General features: G+C 37.8%; 1 protein-coding gene across 2 annotated transcripts in view; it reads right to left on the reverse strand.

The window, feature by feature from the left end:
* The window catches only part of scml4 (Scm polycomb group protein like 4), a 37,927-nt gene extending 23,018 nt beyond the window's left edge, over positions 1 to 14,909 (reverse strand). The window contains exons 1-2 of one of the 2 annotated variants that reach the window (XM_017452522.3): positions 14,612 to 14,909; positions 4,039 to 4,279 (exon numbers count right to left, since the gene is read on the reverse strand). In XM_017452522.3, coding sequence (XP_017308011.1) covers positions 4,039 to 4,243 — 205 coding nt within the window. In that variant the 5' untranslated portion in view covers positions 4,244 to 4,279; positions 14,612 to 14,909. The remainder of the gene's footprint in view (positions 1 to 4,038; positions 4,280 to 14,611) is intronic. The other variant, XM_017452512.3, reaches the window with a different exon arrangement.
* Between the last annotated feature and the right edge of the window lie 495 nt (positions 14,910 to 15,404).

Raw genomic sequence — 15,404 nt, forward strand, 5'->3', positions numbered from 1 at the left:
AGTGCTCTGTTCCGCTTTTATATCAAATTCATTTCGTATCTCCCAACGGCAGACAGGAGGAGCGCTCATCTGCATCACCTCCAGTATAAGGTGCGCTTATTTACGCTCAGTCAAACACTAGCTTCACGGTTTAGAGCAATGTAACAAAGATAAATGAACCCCTTATTTAAACTCCTAACCTATTAGTCAGTTATTCATCTAGGCATATAATCTATTATACATGAACTACTATAAATGAATCAGTAACTACTGCTTAACTACTGTTTAGTGACTAATACTAGTAAAATAAAGTATGTGCTTACAAAATATCTGCAGCTACTGAAATATCATGTAAAGTAATGCTTTACTTTATTAAAATACTTAAAAAATTATATTATTTTTTGCATCCATTGAACATCTCATGCTTGAAACATCCTTTTCCACGAGTCATCCATTATAGGCCATGAAAAGCATACATTTAGTTAAGTACAATGTTCACTCAACCCTGTTTCCTGAATGTATTCACCCTTACAAAATATCTGGAATATTCCACACGTCATTCCACACGTCTTTCCACACGTCTTTCCACACGTCTTTCCACACGTCTTTCCACACGTCTTTCCACATGTCATTCCACACGCTCAACCGGGAGAAAAATGAGGTTTTCAGTGATATTGTGACATTAACTTCTGAGATCACTACTGAACGTCCTGAACGCCTGTTACTCAAAGTAGAATAATGTCCACACTCTATTAGAATCAATGGTAAACACGTTTTTGTGTATTTTCAAATCCTTTTGCAAAAACACACACACACACACACACACACACACACACAACCATTATATTCATTTAAGAGCAAAATGCCACAATTGTCAGCAAACAAACCTTATAGAAAAATGAAGTGACTGGATGCTAAACCGAGCCCATTCAGCTGATTATATAGAGTCATATAGAGCTGGTTGAGAGAAGAAAAGATGTTTGAGATTTGTAATGAGTACTCTGAAGGTCTAAATAAAAACATGAGGAATAAAAAGGTTTTGTATAGTATAGGATTATTCAATTTCAAGTCCTCAATTTCAATAACGCTATTCAAATAAAGTATAAATATGGCAACTATAGTGATGAAGTACAATTCTTCAAGTGTTTTCCAGCTCTGTCCCTATTACAGTTTAATTTTTTTCCCCCCCTTTTTCACTAACATATGGTTGAGAGATGGGAGCCAATCAATTGCAGAGTTAATTAAACACATAGATTCATCTACAGAGGCAACTCAATCATCTGAAGCCCATTATCACTATTGGGATGACCTGCTTAGACCTGACAGGCACTGTGTGTGTGTGTGTGTGTGTGTGTGTGTGTGTGTGTGTGTGTGTGTGTGTGTGTGTATGGTTGTGTGTGAGAGAGAGAGAGAGAGTGAGAGAGAGAGAGAGAGAGAGAGAGAGAGAGAGAGAGAGAGAGAGAGAGAGAGAGAAGGAAATAGCCCTTGGGCATGGTACATCCATTCCTTTTTTTTAGTGTGTAGTGTGTAATTTAAGCACTTTTAATTAAATGCTTAAAATCCAGAGCATTTCTGCTGAAACAAAAGTTCTATAAACTCCACACACGCTCTATAAACAGCACACAAATTACATAGTTTTATTAAAACTCCTTCATATAAAAACTCCCTGTTCAGCCAATTCAACCTAAATTAAAGCACCAACTTAAAACCTGATTGCTATTTCCAAAACATATTATATTCACCATTATCCGCTGTTATTGCTGGCCATACAAAAGGCATTCATCAAGCTGCCCAAACACACAAACACACACACACACACACAGCTCTGCTATGGCTTTAGCAGAGATTGCTAAGCAGTAAAAATGAGCTTCATGCCAAGCCTAAGATGTTATCCACCTTAATTTAAACCCCAATTCCAAAAAAGTTGGGACACTGTGTAAAATGTAAATAAACGTAAATAAGAGCGGAATGCAATGATGTACAAATCTCATAAATCCATTTGTTGTTCACAATAGAACATAGAAAACATATCCGGCTTTTTATCAGTGCTCAGTTCAAAAGCCTGCATGTCTGATGGTATGGGCTGCATTAGTGCCTATGGAATGGGCAGCTTGCACATCTGGAAAGGCACCATCAGTGCTGAAAGGTATATACAGGTTTTAGAGCAACATATGCTTCCATCCCATCTTTACTCGTGAGAGACTTCGCTTCTCTGAGACACTCTTTTTATACCCAATTACTGACCTGTTGCCAATTAACCTCCAGCTGTTTCTTTTTAATAATACTCACTTTTCCAGACTTATGTTGCCCCTGTCCCAACTTTTTTGAGAAGTGTCGCGGCCATCAAATTCAAAAGTACCTTATTTTTATTCCTTAAAATGGTACATTTCCTCAGTTTAAACATTTGATATGTTTTCTATGTTCTATTGTGAATAACATCTATACGTTATTCACAATAAGTTTATGAGATTTGCAAATCATTACATTCATTTACATTTTACACAGCGTCCCAACTTTTTTGGAATTGGGGTTGTACACACAATTTTTACTGACTGCAATTTTGTCCTGAAACACAGCCACACACACATACACACACACACGCACGCACACACACACACACACACACACACACACACACACACACACACACACACACATGCACATACACACACACACACACATACAAACTCATACCAAAAGAGTAGGTCATGGAAATTGGCATCTTTTGGCAAACCATCCAGCCAACGCCTACAGTCAGAGGCAAGCGGGATGACAGGAAAATATTCTAATAAATGCATCATGTGAGAAGTTATTTACTATGCTACCATGTTGCCATGGCAACAGGGCAGGAAAATCTGATACCGCAATAAAACCATGTGACAAGGTAAGGCAAAAAATATCCGCAATGTATGCAGACACGTGCATAGGTGCTTCAAGGTGAGATACACACATTTAGTATATTTTCAGAATTCAGACACTTCAGAGGTAAAAATGTGGGGATTAAATCTTTCTGTGTCAGTCTCTTTTTTCTCTCTCTCACACACCCGCACCCCCTCTGTGATCTCAGAGACAAAGGTAATTAAGAACAGCACACGCTAAATGTCACCTTTTCAAAGCTCACTAACCCCCTCAATCCCAGGGCGGTGTTAAATGAAGAGAAGATTTCTCTTCCTTCTAATTTCTGACATTTTTCTGTCATTTTTTCCCCCTCCTTCACACAATGCCACAAACCATTTAACATTCTGCCATTTCCATGTATCTAATACATAAATATCTTTAAAGGTTTCTCTCTAAGCTTTGACACATCATCCTTTTTTTTTTTTTTTTGTTAAAGTAATTATTTCTGTCACTGGATCCAGGGCAAGGATGATATATGAAAGATGTTACAGTACAATCAACAGTAACTCATCTGTGTGATCAGACGTTTAGAGCAAAAAACATATAAACCACACAGCATTTAAGGCAAAATAGCATGAATTTGTCAGCACTGAGGAAAAAAAATAAAAAATAAAAAATAAGAAGTTTTAAATCCATAAACGCCATAGCATTTACAAGGGGGGAAAAACATCATTAAAGCAGTGGTTCTCAATCTTTAAAATTCCCCACAGATTTTTTAAAATGAACATAATCTAACATAAACTAGTTCAATATTAGGCTTATTATTTACAATAAGCTGGAGCTTTTTATTCCTTTCCACTCACAGATTTTAAGTTGATGCTATTTATAGACCTATTTTTATCTATAGATATTGAGATTGAAAGGCTAATAATTATAATAGCTCAGTAAGAAATAGAATAACTTGTTTTGCAATTGTCACCACTGTAATATAAAAACAACAACAAAACCTCTAGGATTCCCAGTAATGGTTCGCGGACCAACTTGATCTAGAACCGCTGATCTAGAGCATAAAATGCATGAACTTTGGAGCATTTGAACCAAATAAATAAAAAAGCTTGAATCAACTGCATCCGGTGCAAATAAAAAAAAGTACATAAACTGCAGAAAAGAGCAAAAGCTTTACATATATAAACTATAAAGATGTAATTACACCGTTCTTACTCTGTGAACAAGTGGGTGGCGTCCTATCCCATAAGCCCTGCCCACTGGGCACCGCCTCTCCGTTCAGGTCGACCAGTTGCCAGAGGGTCCTCCCCTTGTCGGTGCGGCGATCGAGGCGAAGGCGAAGCCTGACACTCTGCACGCCCAGGACGCTTGGTATCCAGGAGCTGGTGGAATCCTCCAGATCCCTGCCACGCAGTCTCATTCCCTCGGCAACACACACTCCAGCACTAACATTACACTGAGGGAAATGAAAGAAACAAACACTTAGGCAGAAGCTACACCTTCGACAATGACAACGAGAGAATCGCAGTATGTAAAATTCAATACTGCAATACTGCAAGATGTGTTTCATTAAATGTACACTGTTAAATCTAACTGTAGCTGGACGTGTCATTTTTTAATTATTAAAAGATGTAATCCTTTGCAAATTGCTGTGGTATAGGAGGATTAAAACCCTTCAGGATGTGCTGTTATGGGAAAATAATCAATGCTGGGGTGTTAACAACATCACACCACCTGTCATTGATTATTTTCCCATAACAGCACGTGCTGTTGTGTTTATTCCTTATGTCCATGTATACAATGACAACTTTGTTGTTGCGTTAAGTCGGCCCCAAATCTTCCCACCACTGGATATACTGTAGGTATAAAGCATTTTAAATAGAATATAATCATTATTCATCTTTAACCCAAAGCTGAAACACTTAGTAGCTTCAGAAAACTTGCCAGAGTCTCCAAGCCATTCATCTCCATCATCTCCTAACCTTTTAATTAGGCATTTCTTAACACGAATCATTTCTACCATTTTCTCCAGCACAACAAAAGCCCTGAAACAAGCGCTGATGTGCCCGACTCTAATGGAACAACGTTTTCAACCGAATGACCAACGGATCCAAAAATTGCATGTAAATTAGGAAACCGTGTTGCACAAAGGAGCCATTGTGGAACAAGGTCTAAATAGTTTGGCCCGTGAGGCAGAGCTCATTTTTCTGCGGATTAAAAAAGAAAAAGTGAACAAAGTTCTTCCTTTTCAGTCTCGCCCTCTTTCAAGCGCTTTCTCCCCCATTGAAAGTCTTTATTGAGTGGCTCTGTGCTAAAGACTGAGCCAAACCTGCACTCAAGTGCCATATATTTTCCCAATTTAGAGAATAAAAGTCTTTCTGGAAAAACAATGAATAAATCTTAAACTTAAACGTGAACACATTTTCTCTCTTATGGGAAAAATAAAGGGGTTTTAACCCTTTCAACTCTTCAAATCCTTACGCAGGGTTTCCCTATCAGGAAACAAAATACAAGTAGAATCCTTTTAGGACGCTAAAAATTCCTAAACTATCCAATGAACCATTGAGGAACCCTGAACAATTATATAAAATTACAAAGTATATAAGGTTATGCTTTTCTTTTTTTTTTCTTTTTTTAAAGCAATAATGACTTACAAATACTGTAAGGAGGTTGTTTATTCAAAAGCACAAAGAGACGACATTTAAAAATACTATAAATCTGTCAACACCTGACATGCTGAAAGACTGAAAAAAGTCTTGAAAACTAATAAAGACAGGCACGCAGGGATGTGAGTTCATGAAATGGTCCAGAGCTCTGTCACAAGGTTCAGATTATTTTCTCCTAAGTACAAAACAGCCACAAAATAGCATACATTTAATATTGGAGAGAGGGCAAGTTGGACGCACATGAACGTTTTTGTGAGAAGATATGGCATGAACCTTGTGGGAAAACAAACCAAATTTTCATACAAAAAAGACTGAGCGAGTTTATATGAAGTCGAAAAAGAAACGCAAACCCCACTACTCATCTTAACCTTTACCATTTGCTGTTTGGTGACAGGAATGAGTACATCAGTTAGGTGACCATCAGTTAGGTGACAGGAATGAGTACAAATTTGGGAAAAGTGTGAAATGAAAAGGATACTTAAACCAACACACACATACACACAGACACACACCTCCTGGACTGAGATAATAGAAAACTATTGAAGTGTGACACTATTATTACATATAAGCATGTATTATCATTTATAATGCCAATGAAACTTCATAAAACTTAACCACAATCAAATTCTTCACCTTTTTCAATAGTTCAAATTTTTATAGCTATCCCATTGCCATAAATTTTTCTTATAATTATTTTATTTTCATTTGGAGCTAAGTACATAGATGACAAGACAGTTTAAAGATAAAATATCTTCAGCATTATACTACAAATAGGAATAAAACACAACGGGGTTATATGCTGTTTTACAAAAATACGTATGGTATTGGGGTGGCTGTGGCTCAGGTGGTAGAGCGGGTTGTCCACTAATCGTAGGATTCCCGGCCCACATGACTCTGACCAAGAGTCCTTGAACTCAAGTCACTGAACCCCGAGTTGCTCCTGATGGCAAGTTAGCACCTTGCATAGCAGCTCTGCTACCATTGGTGTGTGTGTGAGAGTGTGTGTGTGTGAATGGGTGAAGCAGTGTAAAGCACTTTGTAGAACCGTTAAGGTTAAAAAAACATGAAGTCCAACACCTCCAGAAGCATTTTATTCTGCTTATACCACTTTAAATGACGTTTAATCCTTTTTAGATACATTTAATCTACTGTAATATAATGTAATGTGCATGCGAACACTTTAATAAGAAAGTGCAAACTCTTCTGTCCTGAACACTCTCCCATGGGGAAAAACTTACTGACCGTTACAAAGCGCTGACACCGGAGACTCCTTCCATAACATATTCTTACATAAAACTTCATCATATCAATGATTATCCACTTTTTGCTAATTAACAGAACATTTTTTCAAACTATTCACTATTAGCTTCCTTAGTTCCTGTGTACGTTCTTGCTACAGAAACAATAACCTATTATACTGTTTTAAAAAGCAAAAATGAGAGAATATTTCTACATTCTTCTGATAAAAGAATCTAAACCTAATAAACGAACCCATGCCTGGCCACTGCAAGGTTATGAGGCTTAAAATCATTCTCTTAGACAATATTAAGTTTATATCTTCAGTTATTAATATATAAAATGTGATACACTAAATAGTTTCTGGATTTTTCCCAATGTTCTGCATTCTTAAGATCAACACAAAATGTGTACAATTGTGAATGTAAAGAAATTTTACTCCACAATTTTAATAACACATAATAAAATGGTTCCTGTGCATCTGTACAATAATAAAAAAAAATGCAAAAACATAAAGCAAGCCATTTTTTTTTCTAGTTAGTCTGAAAGGAAATGCTGCAGGCTGCACTGTGCTTTTATAATACAAGCATTTCCTCTGGAATAATTTCCACAAAGGCCACTTTTATCATTGTATTAACATTCACGCATATTTGATTATAAATGGTCATATATATATATATATATATATATATATATATATATATATATATATATATATATATTCAGCATATAGGCAGAGTGGGGCGTGGCTCCTCCCTCGAGACCACTTCAGGGGCAACTGAGGGAATCAAAGGCAATGACATTCTCAAAATGTACATATTCAAATCGAGCACGGTTCAGCACCCACTTACACTTGACACATAAAGGCGCACACACACACGCACACAAACACATGGTCCAGGGTCCTAGGGTTCACAATGCAAATATACAGTGCCCTCCACTAATATTGGCACCCTTGGTAAATACAAGCAAAAAAGGCTGTGACAAAATTATCTTTATTGTTTAACCTTTTGATCGTTTGTTAAAAAAATATTCACAAAAAATACTCTGCTCTCATGGATATCAAACAATTGCAAACACAACACAGGTTTATCACAAAAAATATCTTTGTTAAATATAAGTGTGCAACAATTATTGGCACCCTTTTAGTCAATACTTTGTGCTACCTCCTTTTGCCAAAATAACAGCTCTGAGTCTTCTCCTATAATGCCTGATGAGGTTGGAGAATACATGGCAAGGGGTCTGAGACCATTCCTCCGTACAGAATCTCTCCAGATCCTTCGAATTTCGAGGTCTAGCCTGGTGGACTCTCCTCTTCAGTTCACCCCATATGTTTTCCCCATTATGTATTTCAAGTCAGGAGACTGGGATGGCCATGGCAGGACCTTGATTTTGTGGACAGTAAACCATTTCTGTGTTGATTTTGATGTATGTTTTGGATCATTGTCCTGCTGGAAGATCCAACCATTTTAAGTTTTCAGCCAGAGGCAGTCAGGTTTTCATTTAATATCTGTTGATATTTGATACAGTCCATGACGCCATGTATCCTAACAACATGTCCAGGTCCTCTGGCACAAAAACAGCCCCAAAACATTAAAGAGCCACCACCATGTTTAACCATGGGCATGAGGTACTTTTCCATATGGCTACCTCTCTGTGTGCGCCAAAACCACCTCTGGTGTTTATTGCCAAAAAGCTCTATTTTGGTTTCATCTGACCATAGAACCCAATCCTATTTGAGGTTCCAGTAGTGTCTGGCAACCTGAAGACACTTGAGTTTGTTTTTGGATGAGAGTAGAGGCTTTTTTCTTGAAACTTTGTTTCATTGTTATGACTGACTAAGGGAATTTGGCCTATGTGTTACCTCATATTTATACCCCTGTGAAACTGTAAGTCAACAATTTCCTGTTCCTAGTCACCCAGGTGTGCTAAAAAATTTTTTAAATAATTGCCAATAATTGTTGCACACTTTAACAAAAGATATTGTTTTTGGATAAACCTGTGTTGTGTTTGCAATTGTTTGTATTTTTTGTGTATTTTTTTAACAAAAGATCAGAAGGTTAAACAATAAAGACAAATTTTCACAGCCTTTTTTGCTCATATTTACCAAGGGTGCCAATGTTAGTGGAGGGCACTGTATATCATTTCTTTATGCAACTTGATTATATCTACATGGGTCAGTCCCTCTCAAGTGCTACAAAAATTGTAACATTGATTCCTGACTTTTTAATTTTCTTAATTTTTTTTAGCGATTACCTCCATGTATTAGCATTACAAAACCACCAGTTGCTTTTTTTGTTTGTTTGTTTGTTTGTTTTGTTTTGTTTTTTTACTTGGTTTAACCAACGTTCATCTTTGTTGGGTCATGGCATCCAACAAATTTTAGTTATACAACTGTTTACGGAAAATGTCAGTTCAGGATGGGCCTAGCTCCTTGGAACAAAACTGATCTCTAGAGAACATTACAAGGTACATATACAAATATAAACATTCGACACATTCTTGTTCCTTGTAATGCTCAAGATTGCTCACAATGGATTGCAGACCACTTTTATGGTCAATTTATAATGGGAAAGGTTCGAGTCTATAGCTAGAAGTTTCCCTAAACAGCTGTATAACCAAAATTTGTTGTGTGCCATGACACAAAGACAGCCATCGTAATAAAATGAAGTAAAATGAAATATTTTTTTAATGTAAAAAAACTGGTGGTTTGCAATGCCAATATGTAGTGGTAATCATAAAAAAACAATTTGGAAAATAAAAAATGTTTGCATAACCTGCATTGGACCACTTGAGATGGAATGACCCACATTAAAGCGGTGGGTATGGGTACATTAAAGGTATGACAAAAATAGCATATCAGGATACTTGTGAATATACGAGACCAAATATTTATCACAAAATCTAATATAGCTAACAAAATGCCAGCAAAAACAAAGTTGTGCTGAATAAACTGCTGAAATGTATAAACGAAAAACAAATCCGTTAAACTGTGTTTGAATACCTAAAACAAATAAAATTCTAACTGAAAAGAGGGAAAAATTAAAATAAATTTGTAAAAAAAAAAATAAATAAAATTAAAAAAAAATAAAAAACAATATGAAAGATTATATAAATGAAATGACATTTAACCAGCTGCTTTCCTTACAGTTTTTAATGATTATAGATATAAGATATATCTGATATTGTAAGATATCAGTGATATCTCAAAAACGTAGATCATTAAAGAACTTTATCAAAATATAAATATTATATCAGCATATCTCCCAGCTCTAAAAGATTATAACTTGCTGTTTTTAAAATATGACATTATTTGTGTATTTTCAAAAATTTTCAATATAATTTTTATTCTTTCTGGTTGATGTGCCAAATATTATAATGGCATTTAAATAAATATTTCTCTGAGACATTGTGTGATTTGTCAGTTTCCGATTCGTTTTAATATTCACACACAAAAAAATTGCGTATTGGATATAAAAATCCTTCCCCCTCCCTTTTATTTCATTTCCCCCCATTCTTTGTCAATAGCTTTCATCTAAATAAAAACCTTATAGTTTTATATCTAAGCTTAAATTAAAGGATGCTCTAAACCTTACCGAAATTAAATATTATAACGCGTACTGTATCACATACTGGTTTTTTTTTCACCTCTAAGCTGAATGTTTTTATATTTCTATTATATCTATTATATTATATTATATAATTATCTTTCTCATGCCTACCGTATACACGCTAGTACGAAACATAAAATGTGTTTACTTGTGAAGGAATTCCCAGTAGAGATGTTCACCTGAAGAACACGGTGCAGATCTTCACAATGTATTGAGCAGAACTGAAGACTTCAGGTGGCTAGGCTTATTTACTATCATTCTTAAAAGCCTGAAAGACATAAATGTCCTTGAATGTGATCTTTGCTATGTTTTGGTTCTTTGTTTTTTTGGGGGAGGGAGGTCTTCGGAGAGGCACCATGCACAGCAGAGCGTTAATCCCTATTCACATCAATAGGCCACTTTTGAAGGTTCATTTCGATTTTCCTTATTTGCTAAAAATAAATGACAGATCTGTGTGGAAGAAGAAGAAGAAGAAGAAGAAGAAGAAGAAGAAGAAGAAGAAGGCCTGTTTCTTAATTCCCCTCTTCATAATATGGATAAGGATGCTAAGCAAAAGGTTGGAAAGAATCGATTCGGCACAGCGTGGCCCGTGACACACTCTTTTTAATCAAAGCCCACTTTGTCTATTACAACAGTTACTCCATTATAAAAACTACAGCACTCACTGACTTCAAAGTTCAAAGAGTACTGAAGCGCAGCTGACAAGGATCCAGCCGAGCCCTTAAGTCATTTGTTTGTCTTTCCATTTACCTGCAACCACATACAAGGGCATTTGTTTTCATGACGTGCACCTTAACACTGGACAGAACAGGTGGAACAAAGTAAAGCTGCTAATAACTAGTCAAGTGTAACCGAGCCAAGAGGACATTACAATCAAATCAAAGCTTTTAGTAGTTTCATTAGATGAACAAACTTTATTCCTTTACCTGCTGAAAGGATTGAGCTCATTGCAGGGTTTGTGTAGTGAAAACCTGTGGCTGGATATGGAAATGTACTGGCTATATCTAATAAAATGACCTGATTTGACTGCCAACCTAATCACAGTCAATGAGACGTCAAGACTTGTGACTCTGCAAACTAAATTGAGGAACGTTCATAATTACAGCAGTAGTTAGTCAGCTAGGCAGGTTGGCCATCATTGGTCAAACTCAGTAGAGTTCCATCCACATGTGAACACTGATTCTGGTGGGGCAAGATGACATTAGTAATGACATAACCTCAAACAAAATGAAGTCGAGAGAATATCACAGTTGACTTACACTATAGGATCTAGTGTATCGGGGGTAATTTTGGAGTAATCTCATCAAATGCAGACAACATCCAGCCATCCAGCGTATTATCCAATCTAACAGTTCGTTTTGAGCAATTTTAGACGTCCCTCTGCTCAACCATGTTCAATACAGCAGGTGATTTCCCGTCGCCTATGAGGCACGCACATACGAGTGAGTTAATGCTGTATCATTAACCAGGGTTGCCAGGTTTCATCAACATCTACTGTACATCTCAAAAACACACAATAGACCTAAAACCAATCCCTCCAGGATTTCGCAATTTTTTGATCGCAGAAATGAAAGCAAAATCAAGCAAGCGCCGCAATATTCGTTGGAGCTTGCCAGTTTTTTTAAATGACAACAGAGTTTCCGCAGATTTGGTCCCAAGACTCATCGTGTGACATCATCACAACACGCATTCAGCCAAAGTCCTCTTTGATTCACGTGCGTCGAACATGAGTACAGCTTAAAGGTCTCATTTAGCAACAAACATCGCTGTGAAAGACCGTGCAAAACAATTTCATGCAATTGTGATTTCTCCAATTCAAGTAGATTTCCACAAAACAATTTCGCAAATTTTGAAATAATTGAGCAAAATCAAGCATTTTTGGCCACAACAATCACAAAAAAAAACTCTCCGAAATCCTGTACGGACTGTTTAAAAAAAAAAAAAAAAAAAAAAAAAAAAAAAAAAAAAAAACACACACACACTGGAAAAGCCAGAGACACATTTTTGTTCTTCTTGTTCTCAGCATTTGTGTGGGAAACAAGGTCTCCGTGGAGGTCATACGCATTTCTAAAGTATAGACATCATCCACACAATATAATGACCTCCACACCGTGATTCCAGCCTAATTCCTCCCCTTTCTCTCTCCAACACTTTGCAACATATCTTATGTTGCAAAGAAATGTCTTTCTCTCTGAACTCACTTGTGGAAATTTATTTAATTGAATTCTGATTACTTGCTATCAAACAAGCTCTTGGTGGCCCGTGGAGTATTACACAATCCCAATTTTGATGTAAACCCTGGTACAGTAACTTAAAAGTCCTGTCATCTGCTCCTCCCTTGAGAATGGGGCAGCGTGATTCTTTCCCCAAAGGCATCTATTGTCACTTGTTTACAGTTACATTTAAATAGTGCTTTTCAAGACATTCAAGGCACACACTAATAATGGGGGGGGGCTCCTCAACCACCACTAGTGTGTAGCATTCACCTGGATGATGTGACAGCAGCCATATTGCACCAGAACACCCATAACACACCAGCTATTAGTGGAGAGGAAAGAGTGATGTAGCCAATTCAGAGATAGGGATTATTAGGGGGCCATGATAAGTACCCTGGTATTTTTAATGACCACAGAGAGTCAGGACCTTAGTTTAACGTCTCATCCGAAAGACAGTGCTGTCCTCATCACTATACTGGGGCATTAGGCCACACACAGACCACAGACTGAGCACCCCCTGCTGGCCTCACTGATACCTCTTCCAGCAGCAACCTTAGTCCCCCCCCCCCCCCCCCTCCCCCTCCTTAGGGGGCTAAGTGGGGCAAGAGAGCACGGTAGCTCTTGAATCTAGGAAGGTGAGCAAATCGAAGTGTCATTGGCTTAAATTAGTCAAATTGCAACACTTTTCATATTGATGAGGACTTGAAGATTGAACATCCCCTATTAGTCCATAACATAAATGACCTTGAATTTCAACTCCAAATGTCACATCCTTCAAGCAAAATTAGATACTCCCAAATAAACGTGAATATTTTTTACGCATACATCAGCAATCAGCCTTGTTCCACTGCTTTACCGTGCACTATATATAGACCTTGTCCAGGTTTGAGAAGAGTGCAGGATTCACTCGCTGTATTTCTTATTAGAGAACAGGCCTGAAGGTCAACGGGAATTAATTATTTACCCGTCTCTTTCACACCAAAAGTGTGTGAGCTTAATATTACTGTAAAGATTTTTCTTTTCTTTTTTTTTTGGATGGCTCCTTGGCAAGGATGGTTTATTTTTTCCAACTATGAAAACTCATACACATAGAGCCTATCTCTAGTGGCTTGTCTGATCCAATAATAAAGACTCTGTGTGTGTGTGTGTGTGTGTGTGTGTGTGTGTGTGTGTGTGTGTCTCCCTATTCAGGCTGGCAAGTTGCCTCAGGGTCCCATCACACACCCCAGTGCACAGTGCATTTGAGTTTGTGTGTGTGTGTGTGTGTGTGTGTGTGTGTGTGTGTGTGTGTGTGTTTAAAAGGAGACAAAAAACAACAACACTAAATGCAGATCCCTGTCTAATGCACTTTCTCTTTCAGCATTCTCTTCACCATGCTCCTCTAAAAACACATAACCACGTTTAATCATTAGATCCCTTGGTGATGAGCACGTGCCACTCCACAGAAACTATTAACGAGCTTGGGTCATTGTCACTTGCAAATATGCAAAGCATATTTATGGACCTGCAAATAGGACAGGATGCACAGGGAAGCCGCTTGGAAAGTAGGATGGTGTGTGTGATGGTTCATAGTAGCTGTGTGCACAGGCTTAAAAATAACATACTGAGATTTGTTGACAAGGCAAACGCAGAACGCGCAGGTGGGGCACATCCCAGGAGAATACACAGCTTTCTGTGCGAAAATAACAATCCCGGTGCAATGCGTTAAAACTTTATGTATTGTTTCGTATTCGTTTCCAAACGGTTGAAAAAAGTAGATAAGATTGCTCCTGTCTGTAGCCTACAACACATGGCAACATCCGCGTGCAAGTGCGAGTTCAATCTACATCAGTGCATGATCGCATCGTAATAACAAACGCTGGTCTCCAAACAGTACATTATTTGCAAACCATAAACATCCGAAACGTCGCCTGGAATCATCCAAAAACACGAGCTGTGTTTGGGAACTTGGCGCGCGCTCGCGGTTCTTATACGCTAAACACAAACACGCACACGCACGCGCGCGTGTCCAGCAATGCAACAAAAAAAAAATGTTAAGCCAAGCAGATATCCACTTTACCTCTGCGTCTATGGATGTTATGGCTGTTAGTTAGCTAGTTGGTCCTCATGGGTCTGGAGCGTGCAGACCGAGCGGAGCGCCTCGCCCCGGAAGCCGCGAGCTCGGTTTGCTGATCCTCGCGCGCCGCTGATGCGGATGAAGTGTGTGTTTTTTTTTTGTTGTTTTTTTTTCGGGTTGCGGGAAGAGGGAAGAGAGAAGAGACACCGCGCGGATTTCAGCTCGCGGGGGAGCTAATTACTAAATAGCACGAGGAACCTCGGGTTATTTATTTATTTATTTATTGATATGTTTATCTAGGCTATTTGTAGACTACTTATATATATATATATATATATATATAATTTTTATTATTTGCTCACGTTGGCTTTGTGCAAAGGACGTAAAAAAAAAGGCAGTACGGGATTTCCGATTATAGGCTACCCGTTTGGGGGAAATAAAAAAAACAAACATCTGTATCATTTCCCTTCCATCATCATCATCATCATCACTGAGCAGAGTCCTGCAGCTGGAAAGCTCTTCGGTTCGGTGTTTACGATTTGAACGGATTCCCAAATGCGTCCAGTTTGCCTCTGGGGCTTTTTTTTTTCCTTCGTCATTGAGTGGTGCTTATGTAACACACCGATCCAGAAAGCTTTTATTATTTACAATCCGTCATGAGTTTAACCCCCCCGCCACATACCACACACACACACACACACACACACACACACACACAGCCATCACTACAACTGACATTTATCAAAAGTGCCCAAAGCATGCTCTGAAAAAAAAAAAAAAAAAGGTTGCATCTGGA

Source organism: Ictalurus punctatus, chromosome 2 (assembly GCF_001660625.3).
Source record: "Ictalurus punctatus breed USDA103 chromosome 2, Coco_2.0, whole genome shotgun sequence".
NCBI lineage: Eukaryota > Metazoa > Chordata > Actinopteri > Siluriformes > Ictaluridae > Ictalurus > Ictalurus punctatus.